The following is a 13,955-nucleotide window of genomic DNA, read 5'->3' on the forward strand; positions in this document are numbered from 1 at the left end:
CAACCCAGATTTGCTCAGGAGTAGGGGCATCTGTAGGACAGTAGAAAGACTGTTCTCATTAGTTAAATATTATTGCCATCATCAGATATCACTCAGAGAATCTCCCCTCAAAATGGTTGTTTTCTGTTTGTGTTTGCAAGAGGAAGCAGGTGTGGAAAGCTTAAAGCTCTTCGCTCATCATCTCACATAAGTCAAATCAATTTGCAGCACTGTGCCATGAATTAATTCAGCTTTTGCTTTGTGTTCAACCAGCCAAGCAACTCCTTTCTATTTCACAGCATCACCAAGTGAACACAAGAATCCAAATGCTGAGGGAAAAAAAAACAAAAAAACTAACTAGTTACAATCTGCAGTCAACACTGCCATCTACTGGACATTAATCGGTTGTACCACTTATAAAGGTATACATATCAGAGTAGCAGTTTTTAAATAATTTCTTTTATGACAAATGGCAAAGTTCATGGAAAGCTGATGAATGTCCCAACAGTTAATACTACATTTGGTAACCAAAAATGAAATATAATTATTCATACAGTGACTTTTTCAGGCCATATCATCCAAATGTCAAAGAATTTCTACTAAAACCAATTTACCCAATGTCCAAACCAATTTTATTTAAGTGATGTGACTGGAGTAGTTCTCTTAGTCATAATGAAGTTTCTGTAGAGCCACTGTCTACATTATATGACTATTTCAAAGGCAGTGTAATATTTATACTGTTTCATTAGATTAACTTGATTTTAACATATGAAACTGTTGCATTGTCCATTTTTAATAATCTCCTATTGAATCTCCTCTCAGACCAGTAGCAGCTAAGCTAGACTGTGCAAATTATATAATGAGCACTGACTGCCAACATTTGTTTCATTAAACAATACTGACACAATGGTTGATACAGATGTACTGCAATGTTCACAATGTCACATGATGGGAATGAACAAATTTGTGTATATAGAAAGATGGACTACGCAATTTATTTTAATCTCAATGATTTTTCAGTAAATTTTGTAAATAAACTTAAGAAAGACAATGTATTTTATATATATATATATATATATATATATATATATATATATATATATATATTTTTATTTTTTATTTTTTATTTTTATTTTTTTTTAACCCATCTACACTTCATTTAATCATAACAGCAAACCACTATTTTGTTCTGTTACATGACAATGCTGCCACCCAGTGAGCACTGGGTGAAAACACATGAAAATCAATGTACACTGCATTTGTGGAAAAAACTGTTGGGCTATACAATTTAAAGCAAGCATAAATAAATAATGCTAATTTTGCTAAGTTTGAAGAATGATGTTAGAGAATTTATTGATGTACTTGTACTTTTTAAAAAATTTATTTCAAGTTTTAGGAGATACGACTTCTGTTATGAATTCCTCAAAAATAACAATAATTGTGTTGAGTTAAACACAATAAAACAAAAATAAAGATAAGAAAAAATAAAGAGAATAACGTTTGAAATGACAAATCATTCAAGTCACCACAGTGTCACATGGTGAGCTGCATTAGAGCAGTACATGACAGAACTGTGCTGCCTTGTAACAACGCTTTTGTAATAAAATATATGCAAATGAAATCTACAGCAGATTTGACTGTATATGTATATTTCCTGAAATAATAGTCATGTCAACACAGTGATTGTGTGGCCATGATCTGTGATGACATTGCAAAACCACAAACTGAGTCTCTCCGGTATGTTTCTTTATGCAAGTATGCTTTATAACTACACAGACTTTGCTATCCAGTCTGTACCGTAATGAGGAGTCTAACAGTAAAATAAGTGTTTCTGACAATGATTTCAATTTGACCGTACAATTTTCGCTGCTTACTGACTCTCATGTCATAGTGGCAACACCCAGCAATTACTAAGGGATCCTGAGATTTTCCAGGAAAGATATTAGAATGCTTCAATTGAAGCTTTTCAACAGTAGGACTGGTGGGCTGTGTCCTGCAGTTTTTGGAACCTTCCAAAATGCATAATCCAACAATAAAAGAAAAAGTAAGCTACTTTCTCATACCATTGTGGCTTTTCTTATGCACTGACAAGTGTAACATTGTGAATGCCATTGAGGAAAGATCATTTGGACTGTAGCGGATACGCCTGGCAGACTTCGAGGAACATACCGGTGCACGTCTGAAAGTGGTTCACCCTACTCAGCAGACTAAAGACGAGACTAAAATCTGCTCCACAAGCACATGAGACACAGGAGAGAAAGCTCCTCGAGACAAGATTCAGCAGTCAACCTGCATTTAATGGATAATGGACACTCATTTGAGGACAGATTTAGAGAGAAGCCATCAATGTTGAACTGGAACAGTCATCTCTAAACACAGAAAGGGGTCTACAACACCAATTATTAAGCACTTGTAATGCAGTCTTGAAAGTGTCACCACCATTAACAACCTGAGTCATCCTTTACCTGGCAGTTTCACAACCATTCACAACTCAAGGCAGATGAGTGTTAGGTCCTTAATGGACCACAAGCCATGTGATTTATGAGTGAAAATATACATCAGACTCCTTCAAGAACCAAAAAAAACATGTCCAGATGCCCTCTACTCAAGCTCTTAGGATTAACGTGACTGCGGTGACTGAGAATCTACACAGACATTGTCCCAGTGTGTGTTGTTATGCCTATATTTAATATTTTCTTTAGTTTCACCTCACCTTCAAGTGTGACCTTTTGGAAGAGCTACAATCATTTTTGTTTTCAGACTTCAACATACAGTACATTGTACAAATCAGTTTATTTTGGAGCAAAACTCTTTCTACCTTCATCCACATAATTTCTCATTCTAATCCAATGGAAATTTAATATGGATAAAAGGAAGGTTTTTTCTTCACAGCTATAATAAAATTGAAACTCATTACATGTTTATGCTCCAGAAGTAGTTTCTGTTTAGGTCTGGGATATAACCAACTTCTAGGCTTAGATTAACAGCAGAGTGTTAACCCCCAATGGTGATCTGGGATCACCATGCTAATTACCATTAACTGTCAGGGCTAACAGAGGAGAGCACTTTTCATTAAAAGATTATAAGAAAAATAACACTTTTTCGCTTTGTACTAGAGCTCAAATCTCGCCCTTTGGCGAATTTGGGATTCACAATACACAGGTCTCCTTGACATTACCCTCATCATGCTTGGGAACCTGTGAAAGAGGGTGGTAATGCTCTTACAAAGGTTGACCTTAGTGACGCGCACTGTGACAAAGGTCATGGGGCATGGAGCTGCATCCTCTATTATGGATTCAGTGAAGGAATAACAGAGGAAGAACAAGAACTGGAATCGACTAAGTTGAAAATTGAGAAAAGGCAAATGTACATTCAAATGTGTAGCATTCAAATTCGCCTTCGCTGACCTCACTGACTTGACATATTTAAATATCTTAAAGAACTTGCTGTAACCATGCTGTGGATGTCCAGCTGCTCCTGCCCTACATGTGGCAAAATGCTGTGAGAAATTTCATTTAAAAAATGTTGTACTGCTTTGAGAGTTAAGACTACGCTTCTAAATCAGTCAGCCATGCTCATTAATGCTGCCCCAATGTAAAAGGGGTACTTTGTGAATGCAATTTTAATCCCTAGATGAGGTCTTTAACACAACAGAATGCTTGTTCATGTTTTAAAATGGTTTCTTAAAATGTGTTTATATTTACAAAAACTGCCCCGTGGAAAACTTCACTCTTCTTAGATAAAAATCTCTTTAATAGAGAACTCAAAGGAGAAGAAGGGGTGCAACCAAAAGCACCTTTACTCTCTGGACATTTTCCAATTAGACTGTGGTTTGTCAGCAGATCAAAGCTAGGATAATCCTTGGGCTGGATAACATGGCTACTATGGACCTAAATATTAGAGTGACAACCAGGAGGAGTTTAGCTGACAAATGAGTGTGTCAGTATGCTTTACTGGGAGGGAGGACAGGAGTGGAGAGGAAAAGGGAAGGAACATAAGAAAGTGGAACACGTAAAAGAGAGAATGAGAGAATGAAGCTGCACTTACGGTGTACTGGAGAAGAGAAGGAGGAGGGGAGGTTTGCAGTTGGTGCACTGGTACGTGACGTCAGCAGCTTGTTGGATTGAGGTGCTGTGTCCTGCTGATTTTAATCCTAACTCATTAAGGAACCGAGAGCAAGTGCCTGTGCAAGCCCTCTGGGGAAAGAGAGAAAGTGACAGGAGAAGGACAGAGCACTAACAATCCATCAAAAGAGACAAGTGGACTTAATTCACGGCTTGAGAGACAGAAGAAGGGAGAAATTCTTTTACTTTTGCTGCTCAGTCTCATGCCTGCTTTCCCTCATTGCCCTTTCCCTTGCTTTTCCTAAACCTCTCTGCTCGTAATCGTAACGTGTGGCCTGTTCAAGCATGCCCACAAACGGACTTAGCCGGGCTCTCAAGCTGCAATTTGGCCTCATCAACTATGAGAACCGCTACCTGACAGCTGAGGCCTTTGGCTTCAAGGTGAACGCCTCAGGTATCAGCATGAAGAAGAAACAGATCTGGACCTTGGAGCAAGATGAGCAAGATGGGCAAGTAGTGTTCCTACGCAGCCACCTGGGACGCTATCTGGCCTCTGACAAAGATGGGAAGATCGTATGTGGGGCAGAGAAGCCTGACCCTGAATGTCGTTTCCTTATTGTGCCCCAGTCTGACGGTCGCTGGGCGTTGCAATCCGAGCCCTTCCTGCGTTACTTTGGAGGCTCGGCTGACTACCTGTCCTGCTTTGCCCAAGTCATTGGGGAACAGGAGCTGTGGGCCGTCCATTTGGCCTTACACCCACAGGCCAGCCTGCTCAGTGTGGCTCGTAAGCGTTATGCCCATCTGTCTGCTTCAGATGGTGAGATCTCAGTGGACAGCAACATCCCCTGGGGAGTGGACTCACTGGTCACCTTAGTATACCTGGATGGCAAGTACAGCCTGAAGACCTGCGATAGTCGTTTTCTCAGCAGTGATGGAAAACTGGTGAAGGAGAACACCAACAACACTAGCTTCACGCTGGAGCTGAAATCTGGCAAGCTGGCTTTTAAGGACTGTGATGGGAAATATCTGACCCCAGTGGGACCCACAGGAACGCTGCGTTCTGGCCGATGCTCCAAGCCTGGAAAAGACGAGCTGTTTGATCTCGAGGAGAGTCATCCACAAGTAGTTTTTCAAGCCACCAATAAAAGATTTGTCTCAGTCAAGCAAGGTAACTCTCCAGTAATGTGGAAAAAAATATGTTTTTCCTTTTATCGTTACAACTCTTATCTAATGCTAAGAAATATGTCTTTGATATTAAAAAACAAACAAACAACTATACAGTTCCATACAGAAAATGGACTGGAGTGCAGCATTCATGATATCTATCTTCTAAGTCCAGTATTAGGTGTACAAGAACCTTCAAGGTGGGATTACTTTCAACAGTGAAAGTCATAGAGGCTAAATAGTGAGATTTGATTGTTTGCATTTTATTAATTTAATGCATTTTAAAGAAACTTGAATGTACTTAAAATGAGGCAAGGCAGTGGTGTCTTAATGTAAAAAATGGACAAAGACTAACAAAAACAAACTGAGTTCACTATGAGGGAAGAAGGAAATTATGAATATCATGCATTTTAAAATAAGAGACAAGGCGATTTCTTCTGCCATGATTTTGCAATGACTATGCAGCTGCAGTCGGTTGTGGGCTCAACCTTTGTGTTTTATATATATATATATATATATATATATATATATATAAAAATAAATAAAGGTGACTTGACTTATGCACTTAGCTGCACATGAGACTAGGTGAGACTATTTTCAAATCCTACAGAGGCAAAAATTTTGAAAACATCATGCACACATTTTTAAAAGTGCTCCTTGCTAATGCCTTGACAAGATAAATGTTTTGGGTTCTTTCACCATCTTCCATACAAATTTTCTGTGTTAATATGCAATTATTATCTTCCAGGTACAGTTGATTTAAAATCAGAGGTTGTCCCTGATTTAGTTCAATATTCTGGATCCGTCCAGCATTCTATTTTCACACATTTCTCAATTCCTCCAGTGTTTGTAAATTTATTCCAAAACTGAACCAGGATGGTTTCACAGACTGCTATATTTTGCAGGTTTATGCATCAACGTTGGTGACAAATCTGGCTCACGTGAAATACCTTGACAGCGTAGCACTACAGGGTACATGGTGTGCCATTTCACAAATACTGCACTTTCCTGAGTAGAGCAGAACCACTGCTGAGTGTTGTAGATGTCAAGTTGAATCAACTATTGCACAGTCTACAGTAATGAGGGCTTCATATTACCTTGGTTTATTTTTCTTAATCTTCATAGTTAGGTTACAGTAGCAAAAACATATTTACAAATGTTTCATTTGCCAGATGATGGATGAAAATGTTCCCTTTTCACGTTGGCTCCAGACTGGTTGACAGCCATACTGTGGAGGTAATTGTGGTAATGGGCTTTGTCATTTCCACTGTGTGTCCATTGAAGATTAAGCTGTGTGCAAATGACCAGGGCAGATCTGCACCCCAGGAGTGTCAATTACCATCAATGGGCTTTAAGCCGTGCAGCTACTCACACTTTACAGTCATTCATCATGTGTAGTTCTCCAAATTATGTTGATCTATAGTCCTATACAGTGACAAGAAAGCGGCAGCAGCTACAGCCATGCCTTACCAGACAGATCAGTTACATGATCTCTTTGCAGTCTGCATGATGTGGTCTGCTCTGTCCAGTACACTAATGTAAGTGTGGGAGGATTGGGGAGCAAACTGTGTTCTATTGCAGCCTTTCAGAGCTTTAAAATTCAATTAAAACCATAATTCTTGCAAGCATTGTTATATGACCTGCTAACTGCTGTAGTTATCTCTACAATGCACGTACACTACAACAGGACAGGGCTTCTTAGACTAACTTTAGACTGTACTTATTATTATGCTCATGCATCAATAGCATTCTGCATGAAGGAAAGTCATTATCAGGGCAATATTTCAGCAACTTGGCACTCCATCCTCATAATACAGTGCAAAGACTTTTATTTTCAACTGTAGTGTTTGGCCTTGTGGCAGCTCCATGTTTTTTAAGGAACAAGGCACTGAAAGCTGCTTAGTGGGCCCTGCAGTGCAGATTTGCATTTCACCACTCAGGGAATTACAGCAAGCGAATGAACAGGAAGGTGGAGGGGTGACTATGGGGGATTAGGGTTGTAACGGGATTAAGAGAAAGGTTGAAGGATATTTTAGTGGCATCTAATTTGAACTACAGCAGACACAGTTCAGTTATGTGTGTCTGTGTATTCGCCACCACCCCACTAGACAGAGTTTATACATGTGGAGGAAGTATGTAACACCAGACTGGCTGCAATTGAGATGTTTGTGTTTAGAGAACTGGTTACTAATGACTGGAAAGATGGGTACAATTTTAACAGATTTTCTAAGTTTCCTTGATGTAGTGTTGTGTGCAAGATGATGTTTCAATGCACAACAGACGACTCAAGTTGGTCGCATGAAATTTGCTTAAAAGCAATGGTTCAGAAACCAAGACTTGCACATGGCTTTAAATTGGGATAATTATCTAAAATGACCATCTAATCATCTTTTTGAATCAACCCCTATATACTTCAAAGGTGACATTCAGTGCATTCCAATGATAACATGTTTTCATGGTGTGGAAAATAGAGTGAAACACCCAAACCTCATAAAAATGCAGCACAGCATAACTGACTTAAAAAAGTAAAGAATCAACCCTATCTTCCTATAAGTGAACAAACAATGTGTGCATGTTTAATGCTTAAGAAATGGATTTCATAAAACCAAAACAATTTAAACCAACCACTGACACCTCCACCCAAACCCTTTCATTGCTTGTTCAAGCACACCGGCTCACCTGCAAAACTACAGGAACAGTGGAAAACTACTCTGCACTACACAATGGCAAGTAATGATATTGGAGAAATTCAGCCATAAATGCTTCACAGGAAACCAGTTCTGAAGAAGAAGCATTATACAGAAAGCCTCTCTCTGTCAGTTGACAGGATTGGTTCCTTAGGTTAAAAATGAAACTCCAGATGTCTGTGTTTGAGACAGACAGGAATGCTCAGCCATACTGTTGAATGCTTATTTCAGTCATGACACATGGCCACAAGACGAAAAATGTTCCTCTCATTAAATGGGATCTTTAAATGAACGTTTATTATAGCAAACATTGTAATGTAACATGTGATCACACCCCAGCCTCCATCTTGTTAGTTAACACACAATACTATGAACACAAATTCATGCCAGTAGTACTTATAATTAAGTAATATTAATAAACATGTTAATATGTAATATGTGCTACTCCACTTGGATGTGTCCTTTTATTGTTAAAGCAACAGCAGGGTACCATAAATTTGTGGAAATGGATAACAGCTGTAACATTTGTTTTCTAGAACCAAGGACTAGCATTGTAGAAAACCAAGCAACCACATATAATTCAAGGGGGTGCTGAAAAAAATAATATTTTTTTTCTAAATAGGTTTCCTATTACTGTAAACATGTATTCATAAAGCAATTAAACATGCTGCGTGACATAACAATACCTGTTGACTATATGAGGAGACAGAACCTTTGAATGAATCACTGTAGACGGCACACTCTATTATGTGGCACACCAATAGAGAGGACAAGGATGTACCTAATTAATGCTGGATTACTATTAAGCATGAGTCTCTCTGGCAAAGATTGTATGAGTAAATGACATTCAAGGAGAGGCAAATGTAATTTGCCAGGACGCAGCATTGTAAATCATATATTCTATTGTGCAAGGCATAACTGTCAATGCTGTCTCTTCTTCCCTTATTGCTAGGAGTGAGCATTTCAGCCAATCAGGATGTGGAGACAGACATGGAGACCTTCCAGATGGAGATAGATAAGGAGAGCAAAAAGTCTATGTTCAGGACCAATGGTGGCTCATACTGGACTTTAGTGAGTCATGGAGAGATCCAGTCCACTGCCACAGAAGTGTAAGTGACTCTTCTAGTTGTAAAAGAAGAGTTTTCACTTAAAAGAATATCTAGCTTCTGCAGGAACACTTATCTCTCTAACTTGCACAGATGTCCAGCGTATTATAGTATATTATTCTTATTACACAGTGTATATTAAAGACACGTGTGATTTAACTGTTAATTTTGATCCTGTTGTGATGCTGTATTGTTTTCAGACTTTATTTGATTTGATTGAATTTAGCCTTCAGCTAGTATCTATCAATCTACCAACCCTCAGTCTTCTCACCTGAATCTTCTCACCTATCCATGCTTGTCTTTTTCCACTCAGTGAGGTCAACACAATGTTTGACATTGAGTGGCGAGGACGACGAGTAGCAATCAGAGCAAGTAATGGAAAGTATGTCTGCACAAAGAAGAATGGGCAGCTCTCAGCGGTCAGCGATACAGTGGGTAAGTGCTTTCAGACATGACACTTGGGATTCAACATTGCGTTTGACCCCTGAACACCAGATGAGCAATATTTATCCACATTGTAGGTGATGACGAATTGTTGCTGATGAAGCTCATCAACCGCCCAATGCTGATCCTTCATGGTGAGAATGGCTTTGTGTGTCACCACAAGAACTCCAACACTTTGGATGCAAATCGGTCCGTCTATGACATCTTCTCACTGATCTTCAATGACGGCGCCTACAATATAAAAAGTTAGTGTTTTCGTGTGTGCGCAACATATATTTGCATATATTACCATGACATATCTACTACTTTCTTAAGTAATGGCCTAAATATAATCTAATGACATTTATTTGCAGGCGTGAACGGAAAGTTCTGGTACGTCTCTAACAGTGGCCTAGTGTGCTCAGATGGAGAGAAGTCAGAGGACTTTTTCCTTGAGTTCCTGGAACATGGACGTGTCGCTATCAAGGGCTCCAATGGCAAGTACCTCCGTGGAGATCAGGGAGGTACACTCATGGGTGATGGCCCATCTGTTGATGCATCATCTCTCTGGGAGTACTGATCCCTTCGATGAGGGTTGTTACCGAGACCCTAACACACAGATGCATGATCAGCTTTTGTCAGGTCTTATGAAGCAGACTGACTGGATAACATTTTCATGCCTGTTTTTATACTAGGTATCCTATTCCATGTTTTTTGTTTTGTTTTTCTTTTTTAAATTGGGAAGGAGAGAACCTTTTAGAAGAAAAGCATGTTTTTTTTCTTGTGAATATTAGATGTTTTGTCTTTCAAATGAAACAAATGCCAACATCAAACAACACATACTGTGTGAAAATGTATAAATTCAAATAGGGAATAGGGGAGTGGCTGTTACAATTCTTTCAAACACACGCTGTTCAATATACACACAATGGCAGCCATGTTTTTGAAGACAGCCACACTGGTCACTCATAAAACATAGAGAAACAGAGGCTCAGTGCCTCACTCGGTTTGCTGCTGTTGTAATTGTCACAAATTTTCTTTTTAGCCTATTCAGAAAGTATTTTCATTAAATGCAACAAAAGGAACCTTCACTCCTTATGTTGCTGCTATAGTCCACATGCTAAACAGACAAAATATCTTCAGAAGATAGCAAAAAAATAAATAAAAAATTTGCTAATTAAAATGTTGGCACAGACAAAGTCACATCAGTGCTGAGCAACATTCACACAGTCCAACTAAAAATAAATTAAAAATAAAACCTGAATCATGAAATCATTCTTAGGTTTACTTAAAAAACAGGGATACTCCATCCATCCATCCATTATCTATACACCGCTTAATCCTCACTAGGGTCGCCGGGGGGGGGGCTGGAGCCTATCCCAGCTGACTCGGGCGAAGGCAGGGGACACCCTAGACAGGTCTGTCGCAGGGCCACATACAAAGACAAACAAGCACTCACACATTCACACCTACGGGCAATTTAGAATAATCAATTAACCTCAGCATATTTTTGGACTGTGGGAGGAAGCCGGAGTACCCGGAGAAAACCCACGCATGCACAGGGAGAACATGCAAACTCCACAGGGATACTCATTTATAGACAAAAATTTTAATTTCATTTGCTTTAGGTCAGTAGACAGCTGCACCGATATATATATTGTGCAACCTCTGGTGACATAAGTGATTTCTTACTTTTAAATGCTCTCTAAGAAAAGTGCGGTATGAGTCACGCTAAGTAAAGGTAATGCTCCATTGTCTTCAAAGGCTGCAAACGGCTGGAGCCATGGTGCTTTCATTTATCTTAATGGAACATTTGCAGCTACCATCAAAGAGCATAATGAAGCAATTCAAGTGGACATGAAAAACTAGAGCGTCTCACTCGCTTCTGCAATGCTGAGAACGTAAATCCAAAGAAGACTTAAGGCAGCCTCACCGCAAACACTGAAATCCTTTTTTTTTTTTTTTTTTTTTTGCTAGCATAGATGTAACACACAAAAAGATCACACATGTTCAGGAACAAAGAATACCAGAAGGAATATGGCCCATCCATATCAGGGACAAGCAAGAATCCAGAGAGGGAGCACATATAAAGCATTTGATGGACTGCACATCATTTTTAAATGTACCTGGTATGAACTCAGAAAATGCTTCTGTGGTGTTCTGCCTAGGGGCCTTAATCCATACTTTACTCTATCCCTTTATACCTTGTTTTCATGTTGGTGGGTAGCAAGATAAGAAAATACCATGGATTTTAATAACAGATATTTTTGAAAAACAGCTTGCTGGAATACTTTTATCTAAAAAAAGTGTCAGGCCAATACAACAGTGGCAACTTATGGAAATATCAAGAAAGAAAAATCAGTTTGAATCATAGCTTGAATATAAGAGATGGACATAGTCACTCACTGGTTTGTGGACTACAGTTTTAAAACTTCAAGTATGGCATTTTTTGCTGGTGTAATGTCTGTTTTACTCTTAATGGGATCACAGTTCACAAAATGAACATTATGCTGTAATGAAGGAAACTTGAATCTAGTGATTGACACCATGAGCTCGTTTAGAGAATGTTTACTGAGTTAATAAATCAAAAAAGATCAAGGTTTTATTTTTTAGACCTGCAGGCTACGTCCATCTTCTATATACATTCTTATGTCTCAATGCAAATCTTGAAATAATGTGTGTTTTCCATCTGTTTGCCCACAGTCAGATTAGAATATTCCAACAATTTCTTCTGTGACTTTGCCCAGGGGTTGTTAGTCATGCCCAGCCTCATTCTGTCTGCAAAATGTTCTGTCAGACATCTTCAGAAGAATTGGAAAACACATTATTTGACCTTTGTCGGAGTCAGGCTATCCATCTACCCTCTGCTTTCAGACTTTGTGCACAGCTAGACCAAGAACATCCCACTGAAACCGATATCAATATTCTCAACTAACTGACAGGAATCAGCTATACTTCACAAAATGGTAGAGTATTCCTCTACTGATAACTGCTTTTGAAAATGAGATCAGTAACTTGTAGTTGACCCTTACCCAACACACACTTTTTAATGTGGATACATATATATACACACACATACATACATACATATATACATATATGTATATATTTTTTTTTTTGGGGGGGGGGGGGGCTCAATATCTCACATGACTCACTGAACTCATTACAGACTCCTGACACTCATCAGATCACTAAGGGCACAAGCTGCCCAGACTTTATTAGAAGTGATGTTGGTGTGCAGTACTCAGGAAAACCTGAAAGTGTATACAATTAATCCAGTAGATTTTTGTCTGTTATTTCCCCAGGAAATAATAAAATCTGCAATAGATCAAGTGTAATGTTGAAACCTGTGGTTTTGTGATGTGTGCAATTTGGAATTAATAGAGACACATTTTAGAAAGCCAGTTCTAAAATGCTTGGTTACCTATACAACCTGTATCAGCTCGACAGAGAGCTTCTGGCCATATTTTAGAATGCATTTAATATACATAGACATTTGTTGTTTTATTATCTTTGTTTTCTGATATGATTTTTGAACATTTTATTGACAATAAAAACTTGACAATATCTTTGTTGACTTTGAAAGTGAAATTTTGGGTAAAGCTTTACGAATAGAGTTATATTTGGGAATCATTAGTTCCAATGGTAAAGGTAGTCGAGACAGCAATTTTTCGAGTTCTTGGGTGGAGTTCTGGCTTCTGCTGTCCATATGTCAGTGTCAAATACGCAAGAGAAAGAACCTCAAATTGTTCAGTTTAGATAAACAAATCTGTCAGATCATTGTAATGCAGTGGTATCTGTCCAAGGTTTGTGTAGGGTTTTGATGGTGATAGGCCTCTACAAACTGAATGAACCAAACGGCACCAAAGGGCAAAGCATGATGGAGCAATAAAGAGCAGGCGACCAGCAATGAGCTTTTTGTTCCAAAGCTTTAGATTTTACTCATGTCCACATAAAAAAATACACATCTCACCAAACCAGCAGGACAAAAGAGTCACCAAGGTGCAGTGGATTGTAGCAGATTGTAGCAGCAGAGCAGAAAGAGCCTCAATCTGACCCCCTCCTTCTCACACACTGCACTAATCCCTCACCTGGCCTTTATACCTGGAGTCTCCTCCCACCCCAGTGAAATTACTGTCACCTGCTCACACTTCCATTTTAAGCATATATATAATCTAACATTATTCACACTTAAAATACACAATGCAAATGACTACCCCTGGATATAGATTAAAGTAAACAAATAATAAACTGAAGAAATACTAAGCAGACGTCAAACTTAGCAAAACCCCCCCATACTCCCTCCCCTCTCTCTCTTCTGATCTCTCAACTCAGCCTAATCAGATAATTGGTAACTGCTGGAGTCCTGTGGCCACATCCTCATAATTGCATTCCATGAAAAGATGCCCCTGATAGAGCCCTGAGAACCCAGATATTGGTGCAGCACAAATGTTAACATACTAGGAAAAGCAATGTTACTCACAGCTAAATGCTAGTTCCTGGGTCATAACATGACAAGTAAGTGGTAATAA

At 38.9% G+C, this 13,955-nt stretch overlaps 1 protein-coding gene across 1 annotated transcript; it reads left to right on the top strand.

Moving 5' to 3' along the window:
- The first annotated feature begins 4,115 nt into the window (after positions 1-4,115).
- On the top strand, positions 4,116-12,990 carry fscn2a (fascin actin-bundling protein 2a, retinal). The gene is made up of 5 exons (XM_023264385.3): positions 4,116-5,211; positions 8,847-9,003; positions 9,314-9,435; positions 9,522-9,689; positions 9,798-12,990. Exons 1-5 carry the CDS (start codon positions 4,389-4,391, stop codon positions 10,001-10,003), a joined length of 1,476 nt encoding a protein of 491 aa, XP_023120153.1. The 5' UTR covers positions 4,116-4,388; the 3' UTR covers positions 10,004-12,990.
- The last annotated feature ends 965 nt before the right edge of the window (positions 12,991-13,955 follow it).

Source organism: Amphiprion ocellaris, chromosome 19 (genome assembly GCF_022539595.1).
Source record: "Amphiprion ocellaris isolate individual 3 ecotype Okinawa chromosome 19, ASM2253959v1, whole genome shotgun sequence".
NCBI lineage: Eukaryota > Metazoa > Chordata > Actinopteri > Pomacentridae > Amphiprion > Amphiprion ocellaris.